The sequence below is a fragment of the Cydia fagiglandana genome, chromosome 15 (assembly GCF_963556715.1).
Source record: "Cydia fagiglandana chromosome 15, ilCydFagi1.1, whole genome shotgun sequence".
Classification (NCBI taxonomy): domain Eukaryota; kingdom Metazoa; phylum Arthropoda; class Insecta; order Lepidoptera; family Tortricidae; genus Cydia; species Cydia fagiglandana.
Window position 1 is genome coordinate 6867396 of NC_085946.1, and position 16318 is coordinate 6883713.

General features: G+C 37.8%; 1 protein-coding gene across 1 annotated transcript; it reads left to right on the plus strand.

Annotated features, from left to right (window-relative positions):
* The first annotated feature begins 2041 nt into the window (after positions 1-2041).
* Positions 2042-15765, plus strand: LOC134671218 (probable methylmalonate-semialdehyde/malonate-semialdehyde dehydrogenase [acylating], mitochondrial). The gene is made up of 10 exons (XM_063529014.1): positions 2042-2180; positions 3793-3929; positions 4874-4984; positions 5576-5682; positions 9183-9296; positions 9637-9803; positions 11250-11370; positions 12760-12909; positions 13816-13956; positions 14884-15765. The coding sequence occupies exons 1-10, from the start codon at positions 2145-2147 to the stop codon at positions 15366-15368; spliced, it is 1569 nt and encodes a 522-aa protein (XP_063385084.1). The 5' UTR covers positions 2042-2144; the 3' UTR covers positions 15369-15765.
* The last annotated feature ends 553 nt before the right edge of the window (positions 15766-16318 follow it).

Genomic DNA, 16318 nt, shown 5'->3' on the forward strand with positions numbered 1-16318 from the left:
CATCTGTAAAAATTTCAACTGCCTAAATAGCTATTACGGTTCAGACCACTGTTTAATTTCTACCCTTTTTTTGTCAGACTATAGGTGGTTTAGAAAATAACTTCACACGTGGTTATCGTACATACAAATAAGCCTTGATATCTCAATGCTGGCAGTTATCTAAGTCAGTATGCCAGCATAGCTATCACAAACTAGCAATGTTGCAGTGAGATTAAGGGAGGTATGTGCGTTGTTTGATCAAGTGTTGCTTATCTACCCACTGAAAGGGTCTTTGTTGATGTCACTGGCAACATTTCCAACCCAGCCGGATGCTTGTATTGAGGCAGCGACAATACTGCAACACTGTTACTGTTAAGGCCCCTGTACCTACATATTGGGCCAACGCAGCTAGGCCAGAAGGACGCAGCCATGCGGTAGAATGAGATAGCAATATCACTTGTTCTCTCTAACGCATCAATGCGTCCCCCAGACTGGCCCACGCTGGCCCAATATGTACAGGGGCCTTTGCAGTTGCGCGACCTAATGTATGTACATAGCATAACATAGGTACCTCTATGTTATATGATTCGAGTGAATTGCAAAAAAAATACATAGTTAAATATTAAGCACCTGTAATTAGTCGTAATAATATGTGCCACAGAGGTGCCACCTACACAGAGCTTTGCCTAATATTCCCTATTAAGTTAAGGCTAAATCAGTAATCACAGCTTCTTAACTGCGCTTAATTACGTACAATTTTTTTTCAATTCACTCATATTATGATTGTTTTTCAGGGAGAAGTGATTCTTTGTCATTCGTTGTCTACCGATTACAATTTTTTTTATGTGTAAGAAAGTATTTTTAGCGTAATCTAATGTCATAGAAATCTCAAGAATAATAAATAGGGGCCGTGCGCGGTGGAGACCTGCCATCTTGTGACCTGAATCGGAAACATAAACTTCTGTACATGGACACTTCACGCCAAAATAAGTGCTGCCATCTATAAACTTGGTCAAGCAGATCTTGTCAGTAGAAAAAGGCGCGAAATTCAAATTTTCTATAGTATGATAACCCTTCGCCCCTACGTTTTTTTAAATTTGCCGCCTTTTTCTACTGACAAGATTTGCTTGACCAACTATATAAGCTATTTGCATTGTAGGTCTTGTGGACTTCATCAGAAGCTTAATCTTGACCTTAGTAACTATACTTGGTCAAGCAAATCTTGTCAGTAGAAAAAGGCGGCTAATTTAAAAATGTAGGCGCGCAGGGTTATGGTCCCATAGAAAATAAGAAATTCGCGCCTTTTTCTAGTGACAACATTTGCTTGACCAAGTATAGACTTAATTTTTTTTTTAATTTGAAGCTTTTTTTTTAAACCATAAGTGCCATAACATACAATTTTATTAGCAATTGTTATTACATTTTCTGCTGAGAGGTCAGAAAGGCACCTAATAGTTGGTCAAACCAATTTGTCAGTCAGTAAGAACCAGGAAAACTATACTCATCCTTTTCTTTTGGGTGCTAGGACTAGTGTAAGACAAAGATAGTATGATTCTCTGTCTATGATTGAAATGAGACAGTCCTTTGACAAACTATATTTCATGGTATTTTCCTGTCGCTCTGGCCCTCTGACCAGTAATAGCACAAACTACCCACCAACCGGATAGTTCTTAATAACCCTCTAACAAAGTTGCTTCAAAATATGGGGATTTTGCAACTTACCCTGGTAACACCTCAAAAAGTGTCACTTCCAGCACGTCGTTTAGTTTATAACGTTCCGTTTTCTTTTTTGTTATAAATTCCATTTCAAGATAGCACGCTACTACGTTACTTGTATTAAATTAAAAGTGGGATTTATATGGGTGTAATTAAATTTACTTATTTTGCGTAAATTATGTCTTCATAATATTTATTTTTAAATAAAAATAATTTCGAAATAATAGAATAATTGTTATTGACAGTTTCAGTCTTGCGAACGAAACGTTTTATTAATCAAATTCAAAATAATGTATCCTCGCCTGACTACGAAAGCCAACAATTGGAATAAATAACTTTATCAATTCAAGGTCAGAACATTTATATTTTAATCAGTCAGTAGGCCCCCAACTGCCGCTCTGATTATAGATAGTGTGGTCGTCATAATTTAAAAATATATTCACATAATCATGGCCTCTGCTATGCTGAAGCTGTTAAAATCTGAAGTGAGTTTTGTTTATGGAATATTTTCTTAATGTTTTACTGGAATCGTTTCTCTGGAGTGTGAAACTGCGTATCTGTTATAAAAGTACTCTAATCACCAAATTCAATGTGAGCCTTGACTTTGAACCTTACTATTTTACCTTGAAAGCTGAAGCTGTAATAATAACACCAACCACGCCTTCCTTTTTATTTATTTAACTAACTATAACGCATGGTGTATTATTACATCTTCGTCTATTATGCTTATTCTTTGTTTCGTATCTTAGATGGATTGAATTGAACTTAAATAAAACCATAAAAGCACTAAGCTTCCATGCAATACTATATTTGTCTCAATTAGTTGACCTAATAATTATGTAGCTTTTCATCAAATCAATGGTGGTTCACAAAACTTTGTTGTGGCTTGGTAAATGACCACTATCGGAATATAGTTCTAATGAAATTGATTAGGTTCATGCACTCTCATTCTCGACATTTCAAAACCATTTCTTCGTAAGCCATGAAAGTAAATATTTTTGCCACTTACTGAAATATAATTTTTTATGATTTTTTTCCTTCTTCCATCACTCGAGAGTAGCATGGTTGTGGACAAACAAAGGAGTTCTTAATACATCATTCACGCGATTTGTTATTTAAACTCGCTACATAATTCATACTGGGCCCCGATGTTGTTTGTGGCTCATTTCAGCATTTGTCTCAGAGTTTCATCACAGTCTGATTTTATATTCAGTATTATACAGAGGTGGCTTGGTGTTGTGATATAAATAATTTATCTACAGTTTAAAAAACAGCATAAATTCCATTTTGAATTGTCCAATGTTTACTTGGGTTAGTGTGGAATTGAGTTTCTTCTCAAAATACTAACACATTCTGATGAATGTGTCCTAGAATGATATACATGGTGTTTAAGTACATATTCAGTTGGTAAATATTTTTAAATTACAGGGGTAATCTTAGAATTTAAATGCCCAATAATGTTAAAATATGATTAAATTTTAAATATTCTATCCTAAAAGTAAAAGCATATGTATGGCAAGGAATATTTTATCTTAGGATATATTATTTTTACAGTACTTATCTATGAAGATAAATCAAACATGATAAATTATGTTGAAAAACCTGTCAAGTTTTCAATACAAAATGAAGATACATAAGTAAAGTAAGGATAAGAATTGTAACATTTCTTTATTTTCTATATGTTAGCATCTATTCAAAGCTAAAAGTCATTGTTGAAGTAAAAGTCACTGTATTCATTAGTAGTTAGTTATCTATTTATTATGTTAATGTAAACTAACTCCTTGCATACAATTTTAATTTGCATTGTAAAGATTCATTTCTGACATTGTTATGTACTATTTTGTTTACCATGTATACTATCTATTCATATTATTTACTTTTGTAGATTATGTAGAAACAGTAGGCAATAATTAAATAGATATAGAAAAAAATGAAATGGTTGTAGAAATCAAGAAACACATTGTCACTATTTTATTACAAATACACAAATACAAATGTTTATTTCTTAGAATATGGTAGTACAATGATGGTCAAATTACAATAAGTGCGTCATATTCTGCCCCTAAATATTATTGAAAACTTTCCTAATATTTTCAGTCTCAAGTCCTGCTGCGAAGAAACTATAGTAGCTCGGCTCCCACAACTAAGCTGTTCATTGATGGCCAGTATGTGGACTCCAAGACCACCAACTGGATTGAACTAACCAACCCAGCCACAAACGAAGTTATCGGAAGGTAATATGAAGTTAATGAGGCTTCCTAGATTTATGATAAAAATATGCAATAGGAGCATTCCATGAAATTGTCTACCGTTTGTCCCGTACAAACGCGATTTTCTGAAGATTTGCAGATATGAGAGTTTCCTTTTCTATGACAAATGGTGAAAAATATACACAGAAAAATAATCGCCTGCTTTAAATGCCGAAAAAAAAGTCGCAACACAGGAAATAAAATGCGTTTGTACGGGACAGCCCGTGGAATGCTCCAATATAAAAAGTGGAGTGTGTTTCATTTAAATAGCGCAAAAGGTGCAAACACATAGTACCTACATATGTATTTAATTAGATGATTGTTACATAAGAACATATTTAGGTTATCATTAACATAAAGTTTGCCAGAGATATAATTCTAATCACAGGTTTCAAAAGGGTGGGGCTAGTACAATAATTTAATCTCTGCCATTTAATGAGTCTTATCAGTGTTTTGGCAAATCTGTTCAACAATATCACTCAGTTTCATATCTTATAACCATGTGGACTGTTATCTTTAATTTGCATAACACTTTTATCATTGACTTACTAGGAAATATTAACAACATGTTTATTTAAGACTTGAGTTAGTTAATATTATATGTGATATGATACGAGTAGTTTCATGGTTTAAAACTTGTTCATTTGCATGTTATATTTAACTACCCTGATTACGGTACATAGGTACCAAAAGCCAAAAGTTAGTGGTATACAAGGGTATAGAACACCTGATGGTAACCAGTTGCCACAGCAAAATGACACAATTTGCAAAGAGTCATTAATTGTCGATATATAAAAAAATGTATATTTGCCATTTGTATCTAGAGCCCTTTACATTCATTTTATAAATGTCGAAACATATAGACCATTGAATTTTATTGCTTTCATGTTGGTACACAGAATATATTTCCGTATATTATTTATTTTCAGAGTTCCAGAGACAACAAAGGAGGAATTAAACTCTGCTTTAGAAGCAGCCAAGAACGCCTACAAATCATGGAGCCAAAGCACTATCATGACTCGCCAACAGCTTATGTTCAAGTATGTTTCTTTCTTAGACTCAAAATGAGCTTTATATTTTAGACTATAGGGTGCAAAATGCCACACTACTGTACATTATTTATTATGCCAAATTTTGCAATGTATTTCTGGGAAATTCGGACTAACTCGGACGTCTGAATAACTAACAGTATTCTTTAATCAGGCTGATCTTATCGAATGCTATTTCGAAGGAATTTATTATGGAGATAGTTTGGAATACTTTGTAAGTTTTCTTCAATAGGAAAGTGGGGCTTAAAATGTAAACAACATTGTTATTAACCTTTTAACCGCCATAGACATGATACATAAGAGATACAAAATCGGGCTCATTTCCCCGCGGTATGATAAATAAGAAAAAACTTCGTGTAACTTCGTACCGCCGGCGATACGAACACGATTGATGAAAAATTATATGGCGGTTAAAAGGTAAAAAAAATACAACTAGAGTCGTGGAATGTATTGGGTCCCATACTTTCCAATGAATTAATGCGTTTGTTTAACAATGACCCAAATACGGTTCAAATTTCTTTGACTCGTGAAATCCGCTTCGAGCCAACTCCACCCATTTGATTATATTGAATTTCTGAACAGATTCGCTCGCCTCCTCCGCGAGAATCAGAGCAAGTTGGCCGCGAAGATCACCGAGGAACAAGGCAAGACCACGGCTGACGCCGAAGGAGACGTGCTTCGCGGCATTCGTAAGTATACAGGGCGTCCCACGGCTATGCCACATGGAGGGAAAGTACCCTCAATATTGTAGATGGAACATTTTACTGAAAGAAGACATTATTTTAATTTAAAAAACAATTTAAACTGCATTCATAGATTTTTAAATAATTACATGGTTGAACCGGGAATCAAACCCGCTACATCAGAAAAAAAATCACCCTGTAGCTTTATCATACCGATCGAAAGGCATCATCATAAGGATTATTTTTTGCTAAATAACATAGTGTCAGAAACAAAAGGAAGACCATGAATTTTAACATCTGATGTGAAATTTAGCGAAATAATCAAAAGAGTGCGGCTATGTATTCAACAGATTGAGACTCATTTTGAGGATTAATAAATTAAATTGATTAATTTGGAATTAAAAATGTTAAAATTCATGGTAGCGGAAGCAGTTATAAAGTTGACCCAAAAATTTTTTATTAAGCTATGAGCTTCATCACATATGTTCCTTGAGTAATTCTAAGCATTTCAAGCCTGGGAGCCAATAAGAAATGTGTGTCTACTCGGATTTGTAATGGATTCAAACTTTCAACCCCTTTTTAACCCTGTTAGGGGATGAATTTTACAAAACGCTGAAATTACTTTTCCTGTCTTTTAATAATATCCCCAAATACAAAGATTCAAGTCCCGCGTTCGAAAATTTTTTTGATATCCATACAAACTTACAACTCCTTTTTCACCACCTTAGGGGATGAATTTTCAAAAACGCTGAAATTAGTTTTCTTGTATTTTAATAATATATCGTTTTACGAAGTTTCAAATTCCTAGCTTAAAATAAAACTTGAACCCCATACAAACTTTCATCCCCTTTTTAACCCCCTTAGGGGTTGAATTTCTCAAAATCGCTTCTTATCTCTTGTACACTTTATAAATGTAATCTAGTGTGCAAATTTCAACTTTCTATCTTTTGTAGTTTCGGCTCCGCGTAGCAAAAATCTCCAACCAAATTTTTCACCTTTTTACGTTTTTCTTGTAAAATTACTATGAAATTGAAAAAACAAATATCAGCAATGAATTCTACGTCTTTGGTTTATACGAAAATGATACCAAACTTGCCCTAGTACCCACCAGGATCAGAGTAGATTTTTTTTAAAGATGACGGATGGCGGCCGTCTTTGTACCCCACCCTCCCCCCCACTTCAGGCTAGAAATGCTTAGAATTACTCAAATATCAGATGTGATGAAGCTCATAGCTTAACACGTTCGCGGACGCGGATTGCATAGCATCCGTTTTTGCACTACTCCTGGTGACGCGTATGCTATAGCATCCGTTATTCGTTTTAAATTTCTGCGTTGAAATGCTTATCAATCCGCTTTACCACAGTATAATATTATTCACCAACTTTTCCTCTACCAGTCACCAGAATCAAAGTTTGCATACTGCCATATTACATAGTTTTATCGAAGTTAAAAATTATCCTGTGACGTCTCCAATTGGGCCCCCCTTTCTGTGACGCACCTGCTATTGCATTCGTCTTTGTATGGGAGCTCCCTTAGTAGCCCGGCAGGTGCGTCTGGGAGTGGACACATGAAATTTGGGTGATTTTCGTGCGCGATAGCGATTTTGACGGATTTTTATAAAATCGTAACTAATGTTTTTCTTGCAATTTCTTTAAGTTTTTCAATGTGTTTTAATAAACGAACATGTTTACTAGTGGTTTATTGTGCTACAATCAAATTTTGATAACGGTGAATGTGAAAAAGTGAGGCATGAATGTGTATACCTATCATTCAAGTAATTACGTTACTAGTCATAGTTTTGATGGTATAATTGTGAATTATAAGCCTGCTGGCGCTCGATCATCACCTCTTACAAGGTAAGAACCTTTATGACAAGTATTGTGGCATAATTCTTGTATATTTCACGCCTTGTGTTTGGTGCAGATGCATTCGAAAAATAATATAAAGTTGGGTGAATCATCGCCTGACAGGAAAAGTGGTGGACGCTTTACGTCCAGAACTTAACGCGGCGGTGCGTTACAGGGAACTCTAAAAGTGTAATGCGGACGAGATTGACGCTTTTGAGAAGTGGTGTTGGCGTAAAATGCTGCGTATACCTTGAACAGCTAGAAAAACAAACCACTCTATTTTAGAGAGCTCAACATTGCCCTTTCGGCTCTCTGCAATATGCCATGAGTGGGCCTTTAGATTCTTTAGACATATGATGCGGTCTCCAACGCAGGATGTGTAGTATCACATAATTTTAGGTCGAATGAATGGCGAACGTGCTTGGGATGGGGCATGTATGAGATGGACACAATATGACAATGATAAGCAATGAGGGAACAAAACAGAAGTAGAAAAATGTTTGAAGACGCCAGCAATGAGTCTTTAGAGCAAAGATCTTGACTCTAGGCAGTCAGAATTCTCAGCCATCAAGTTCATCGACCACGATGAATGAATGCTATAACATGCGATGTCATATAAGATCACATCTTGACTACGTCATGTGACAGAGATGCTTATGCATCCGAATTGTAGAGCATTTGTTGTCATATAGCGTATACAAAATATACTTCATATTGACGCGGATTGCATAGCATTCGCCTTGCATAGCATTACGCGTCATATACAAACCTAAAATATATTTTGCAGTGACAGGAATGCTATAACAGTCCCAAAATCTCCATACAAAATTTAGGTGTCCAAACGGTGTGACTGAGCGTCCGCGAACGTGTTAATAAAAAAAATTTGGGTCATGTATGGCAGCGTTACATAACTGACTCCAGTATGGTCTTCCTTTTGTTTCTGACACTATGTTATTTAGCAAAAAATAATCCTTATGATGATGCCTTTCGATCGGTATGATAAAGCTACAGGGTGATTTTTTTTCTGATGTAGCGGGTTTGATTCCCGGTTCAATCATGTAATTATTTAAAAATCTATGAATGCAGCTTAAATTGTTTTTTAAATTAAAATAATGTCTTCTTTCAGTAAAATGTTCCATCTACAATATTCAGGGTACTTTCCCTCCATGTGGCATAGCCGTGGGACGCCCTGTTTAAAAAAATAATTTGTACTGTGGCATTAGTAATTTCACTAGTTTCACTACGTTTTCGTGAAAATACGATGGAAAACAATTATGCAGTCATCTGCAATAGGGTAATATTCATCGTCATCATCATCATTTTCAGGCTATTGTACCTAGTCCACTCCTGGACATAGTGGACATAACCCTCCCGTAAAGAGGGCCATAGCAATATTGGCATAGGGTATTATACTGTATGTAAAATAAATTATTTTACAACATGCATGAAATAAAGCATCAGATAATTATTAGAAAAACACAGATAGGAGTTATTTTTAAACACAAGTTCTATTTAAGAAATAAAAAGTAGGTGAGTTGACCGTGAGGTCACGATGTAATGTTTCATATAAATTCCATATTAGCAAATCGTTTTGTCAGTTCTAAAAAGAAACTGATTTGACTAGTAGGAAAATACCCTATTACCTTATAATTTTCCAGAGCTGGTGGAGCATTGCTGCAGCATCACGAGCCTCCAGCCGGGTGACTGCATCCAGAACATCGCCAAAGACATGGACACGCACAGCTACAAGGTGCCACTCGGTGTTGTGGCTGGTAAGGCTTTTTATACACGTGTAATACACCATATAATAATAGGCCTTTTCATCTGTGTCAGGTGTTGTGGCTGGTAAGGCTTTTTATACACGTGTAATACACCATATAATAATAGGCCTTTTCATCTGTGTCAGGTGTTGTGGCTGGTAAGCTCCAGCCAAGGAAAAAATGACCAAGGACATTAGAAAGAAACAAAGCTTCCACTAAACATTTCACCATTGACATTCTTATAATCAAAATATTCATAAAATTCGCATTTGTACGAGGACACATTCAATCTTTAAAAAGCTTAATTATATTTTTTATCAATATTTTTAATATCCATATTGTTTGCTTGCAGGAGTGGCTGCCTTCAACTTCCCCGTGATGATCCCCCTGTGGATGTTCCCGGCTGCCCTGGTGACTGGCAACACCTGCTTGATCAAGCCTTCGGAGCAGGACCCCGGAGCCACCCTCGCTATGATGGACCTGCTTACTGAGGCTGGAGCACCACCTGGCGTTGTCAACGTATGTTTAATACCACTAAGAAGAAATTAAAGATAGCTGGATGAGATTAGCTCAGGAGTCTGGGACAAGTAGCGTACTAGAAGAGAGGCCTATGCTCAGCAGTGGGCGATGAAGGGCTTATATGATGATGATGAAGAAGAAATAATAGTATACTATCGAATCAATTTTATAGAAAAAGAATAGAAATTTTATTTTTTTTATTGAATAAAACGAAAAAAAGTTATAGGTACTAGCATGTGCCCATTGTAAAATGTTGTATAAATGACGTTTTACTCGCTTTTTGGCGTGATAAGTACTTATACTAATTCATAAATGATTTTCAATATTATCATCCTACCCAATACAATAATGAACATGGGAAATTTGAATTTTTTTTCAATACTCACAGACATGGAACAGTAACATATGATTGCAGGTGACTAGACGCGAATTCATACATCTAGCGCGACTTAAGCAGGGACAGGAACCGGTTACCTTAACCGGGGTTTTTCATAGGGTTATTTTAGAAGCGGTTGTAAAAACCCCTACCATAACGGTACCCGTATGATAAGGTAACACTTTGATTCGGTAACCGTATCAGATACGGTTAACCTCTGTTACCGGTAACCGAAATAAAAACCCAGTCTATTCAGTTACCTCATTATAAGGTTTTTGACTAGTTCAAACGATTGCAATCTTTACGCCCACTTAAATTCAACTTGTTATTGAATAACCGAGGTTGGCATGGGCGATCTATGAAGCCTCCAGCACAAACAAATTTTGCCGTTCCTTTGCTTATCTTTATACCTACCCGTGTGGTGTGTTCTTATTTTAAATCTTATTATATTATAAATAAAATAATTAAAATAAATAATGTTAATAAATAAATAATTTAAATAAAATATATAAAGTAATAAAAAAAAAATAAAAAAAATAAAAAATAAAAAAAAAAACATAAAATACATAAAATAAATAAAATATTAAAATAAATAAAATAAGAAATAAATTAAATACAATAAATAACATATATAATATATAAAATAAATACTTCCGGTCCTGTAATAATAAAATTATAGGTCGTCCGTTTAAAACGAATCCTCAGCCCGCAAGTAGCTTCCGAGCCTCGACAATAATGTACTAAAAATGTAGCAAACCAATAAGCAACGGATAATAAAGGTTACCATAACTGAATGAAAACCTGTTGAAAACCCTTAACAATGTTAGGGTTACCGTTTCAATAAGCTTACCATTACAATCAGGTAACCGTATGATAGGGTTACCGAATGATAAGGTAACCGAAACGATTGGGTTACCGAATTGATAGGATTAAGCGTAAAGAGGGGTTTTCCGGTCCTTGGACTTAAGTATGGACTCGCGCACCGCACGAGAACGCAACTCATGCTAGTCGGTAAGGAGAGTTTGACACATCTATCTTCTCCTCTAAAAATCCTATTTTTTTGTTCCCAGGTTGTCCACGGCACGCACGACACTGTGAACTTCTTCTGCGACCACCCCGACATCAAGGCTGTCTCGTTCGTCGGTGGAGACGCTGCGGGCAAACACATCTACTCGAGGGCTTCTGCTGCCGGTATGCTACCCACTTATTAAGGACTGTATCGTTTATTATAAATACAACTTTACTTAGCCGTTTTTTCTGGTATTATATTTTTATTAAAAAATTACACATATAGTTTAATTAGTGCTTTAATAATAAGTAACATTTCGTCCTGGGAGATCACGTAAAGCATATGGTTTGGACAATATTCACCCAATCCTCCCGAGTAACTACAACGATTTTGGACAAATACTACAAGAAAATTTACGGTTTGCGAACAAGACGAGATATTACACAAAAAAATTCGTACTATGTAAACAGCAATTACATATGATTCGTAAAGCGAAACATCTGGGCATAGTCTAATCATTTCTTTTAGTTGGAAAAAAAGTTTTGGATCTGTGCTTGGTGGCCTTTTAGAGAATATGGCATGTTACTTACGACAATGTATATAACCATCATGGAGCGTTTCTATCGACCTGTTCTAGCCATGGTTCAACGCCATGAATGTCCGTTATGCTTTGGATTTCGGTAGATTCTTTTAGCTGTTTCCCTCATTTCGCTGGCGTCAGAAATTGACGGGAATCCAAAATGTTGCATAAAAAGTCGTTTTCATGTAAAGATAAAAATTAACCACATTAATTCTGCGGATGTTCAATTGAGCAATCATGAAAAGGACACTTAGATGGCATATTTTGGCAGCATATTAACCTTTTGTTTCTTTAAATCGTACCAAGGAATCGGTGAAATAGTCTCAAATTAAGCTCGATAGGCTTGTCCAAATTACAATTGCTAGACGGTATTAAAATCATCATAAAGTTCCTAAAATAAAATAAATGTAAAACCTTCTTATATCAGATATGGCTTAAAAATACCCCCTGATTATACCTTAAGAACATAGTAATACAAAATAATACACACGTCAACAGTTAGACCAGGTTTTATTTGTATTTATAATAAACGATACAGTCCTTATTAGCTAATTTGAATAACTTGTCTCATTACCAGGCCAAAAGCAAACTTTTGAAGTCAACTCTTCAATTGTGGAAAAAGTGGGAATGTTTTCGGCCCATTTGTAACAGGTGGGACTTTATGGCTGCTTGACAAATAAAAATAATCTTAATAAATATATACAGGATGGCTAAAAATAACTGCATTCCCGTTGCCAGGGAGGTTTTGGGATTATACTGAGTAACTTTTACTATGGGACCAACTTCGAAATGTCGAAAAAAATTTGGCTGTTTCATACATTTTGGCTGGTCCATTTTCTATGGGAGGGTAAATTTTTTTTCTCAATTTCGCGGTTGGTTCCATATTAAAAGTTGCCTAAACATTTTGAAGGAGGAGTTTATCAACTCACAATAAAAAATAAATCAACGTCCAATTTTTTTTTTATATAAATGGTAAAATGTCTGTCTTCAGGCAAGCGAGTGCAGAGCAACATGGGAGCGAAGAACCACGGCGTGATCATGCCGGACGCCAACAAGGAGCACACGCTCAACCAGCTCGCCGGCGCGGCCTTCGGCGCCGCCGGGCAGCGCTGTATGGCGCTCAGCACCGCCGTCTTCGTGGGTGAGTATCCTGAAGCAACATGGCAGCCAAGAACCACGGCGTGATCATGCCGGACGCCAACAAGGAGCACACGCTCAACCAGCTCGCCGGCGCGGCCTTCGGCGCCGCCGGGCAGCGCTGTATGGCGCTCAGCACCGCCGTCTTCGTGGGTGAGTATCCTGAAGCAACATGGCAGCCAAGAACCACGGCGTGATCATGCCGGACGCCAACAAGGAGCACACGCTCAACCAGCTCGCCGGCGCGGCCTTCGGCGCCGCCGGGCAGCGCTGTATGGCGCTCAGCACCGCCGTCTTCGTGGGTGAGTACCCTGAGGCAACATGGCAGCCAAGAACCACGGCGTGATCATGCCGGACGCCAACAAAGAGCACACGCTCAACCAGCTCGCCGGCGCGGCCTTCGGCGCCGCCGGGCAGCGCTGTATGGCGCTCAGCACCGCCGTCTTCGTGGGTGAGTACCCTGAGGCAACATGGCAGCCAAGAACCACGGCGTGATCATGCCGGACGCCAACAAGGAGCACACGCTCAACCAGCTCGCCGGCGCGGCCTTCGGCGCCGCCGGGCAGCGCTGTATGGCGCTCAGCACCGCCGTCTTCGTGGGTGAGTGAGACCCAGAGACATAAACCCTTTTCGTCCTTTATTATCTATAAAGGAGAAACAAAACTGATACATTGATTAAGGGCCAGCTCCACCAACCACATTTAACAGACTGATCAACATCACTCAAGAGAGTACTATAAAAAGTCACATACAATTTTTTGTGACAGACGGTTTGCATTGCATTTCATGCTTCGTATTTGACAGGTAAACGAGATGGCGCTGTACAGACATACCACTCCCTGCTTGACGTTTTTCGTCTTAAGTACATAATTTGTGACTCTTATACTTATTTACACCTGACTTGTTTCAGGAGAGGCGAAGGAATGGATCCCGGACCTAGTAGCCCGCGCTCAGGCGCTGAAAGTGAACGCGGGTCATGTTCCCGGCACCGACGTCGGCCCCGTCATCTCCCCGCGCGCTAAGGACAGGATCCACAGGCTAGTCGAGTCTGGTAAGTGCCGGGTTTGGAACATTATTGGGGCATTCCACGAGACTGTCGCTTACATAACGCAATTCTTCTAATACTTCTGGAAATGCTGAGTAAGCGATATTGGGTCAGGTAATATTTCATGACTTGGCTAACAAATTGGCAGTATAACTATTCTCGAGATTCACGTATTTTATTGAGGTAGCTGCCATACAAGGCAAAAGCGTTATGTAAGCTACAGTCTCGTGGAATGCCCTTATTGTAGGATGTTAATTTATTGGGCAAATTTCAACTATTCGTAATGTTTCTGGGGGTAATCTTGCGATTGTAATTCAAGTTTTCCAATCCAATTTAACCCAAATGTTTATTAATCAGATGGCACTATAATTAATATGCATAAAACATGAAGTCCATGGAACAGGCAACTTAAAATAACAAAAAATGTTCTTTAAAAAACTTAGAAAATAAGACCATGAGATAGTAATTTTTGACTTACTTTGTTTTTTTACCAAATCTCCAATATTTTTTTATATGATATAGTTTTAATGCCCCTCTAAGGGTAGTATGGAATACTGTCCAATGTCAATGTGTCTCACTCTCTCGCTAAAGCAAAATGTGAGACGCAATACGCATTGGACCTTAGAGGATATAACCAACGGAGACGCCATGTCTAAAATTTTCGGTACAAAATAGTCTGCCGTTTTTTGCGGGGGAGGGGCACATCAAATGTATAGGTACGTCATGTCAGATAAACTTCAGTCCATACATATGGTTGACATGAGGTTGACCATTGGCCGCCTATTTTCGACAGAGGGGAACGCCTGTTAATGGCGGCTCCATTGTTAATTACTCCGAGCATTGGACACAGAAATTGAACATAAATACCACCCTTAGTGTTGTTTTGTTCAAAGGAATCCGTACCAATCATAATGTTAACTATTTTGATAACAGGAGTAAAGGAGGGCGCCAAGCTGGCACTCGACGGACGCAACGTCAAGGTTCCCGGTTTCGAAAAGGGCAACTTCGTCGGACCCACCATCCTCACCGGCGTGACCCCAAGCATGGAATGCTACAAGGAAGAAATCTTCGGCCCGGTCCTCATCTGCCTATTCGTAGACACCCTCGATGAAGCCATCCAAATGATCAACAAGAACCCCTACGGCAACGGCACAGCTGTCTTCACCACCAACGGAGCGACCGCCCGCAAATTCTCTTCAGAAATCGACGTCGGACAAGTCGGTGTCAATGTCCCCATCCCTGTCCCACTGTCTATGTTCTCTTTCTCCGGCAGTCGCGGCAGCTTCCTGGGAACGAACCACTTCTGCGGCAAGCAAGGACTTGACTTCTACACTGAACTCAAAACGGTCGTTTCTTACTGGAGACAAAGCGATGTGTCGCACACTAAAGCCGCCGTATCCATGCCTACTCAACAGTAAATAAGTTTAAATGAATTACAACTCGATAGTAATATGTTTTTGAACTATTTTGTTTCGAGAAAATTGCCTATTTATTTTTATATGTAATTTTAGATTTAAGGAGAAATCGTTGGCATTTACTGCTGTTAATTCATTGTCTTCCATATTAGAATGTGTATATATTTTATTAGCAAGGGTTCAGTAGCAAATGGACTTACATACATTGTTTTGAAATGTTTCTTATAAGGGGACAAAATATAATAAAGTATGAATAAGTAATAAAAATATACCTTTTATACCACTCATATTTGGTCCGCAGCCCACCATTTGCTGAACTTTTAGCTAGACTAGAGTTGTTTTCACTTGTTATATTGGCACCTATTTTTTGCTCATTTATAAATATATATTTTTAATACTATCTTGTTTCTTTTTTCTACATTATCATGAAATTAGAAAGCCTACATGCAGGTAGTCGTGCCTTTGAAGATATACCGCTGGTTGCTTTTGTGGTGTTTAAATTAGTGAAAAGTCGCAGTTTCGCAACAAAGCGTGCCTAGAGTTTGATTCCATTTGAGACATGAGGCCTAAAATTCCCCCTTAGTCCCCGCCTCACGTAATCGTCGCAATACATGAGGCCCACAGATGGGAATGATTTATATGGATGCAACTATTTCCATCTGTGCCCGGTTCCCATAGGCGAACCCTACACGCAAGATCCGTATTGTGATCCGTCAAATGCTTGTGATCTTATCCTAGATCCTGGATCGTGATATTTATCTTGCGTGTAGTGTCGCGTTTGATATTTATCGGGTCAGTAATTTTTCTTTGTCTAGAGTCCATCACGTCTGCCTCGTACAAAGAACGCTTCGTACTGACGCGATCCGTATTGATGGTGTAGGGTGTGCTGTGATCCGGCCCAAGAAGATATATAATAATTATCATGATAATTATCACAATATTTATTGACGTGT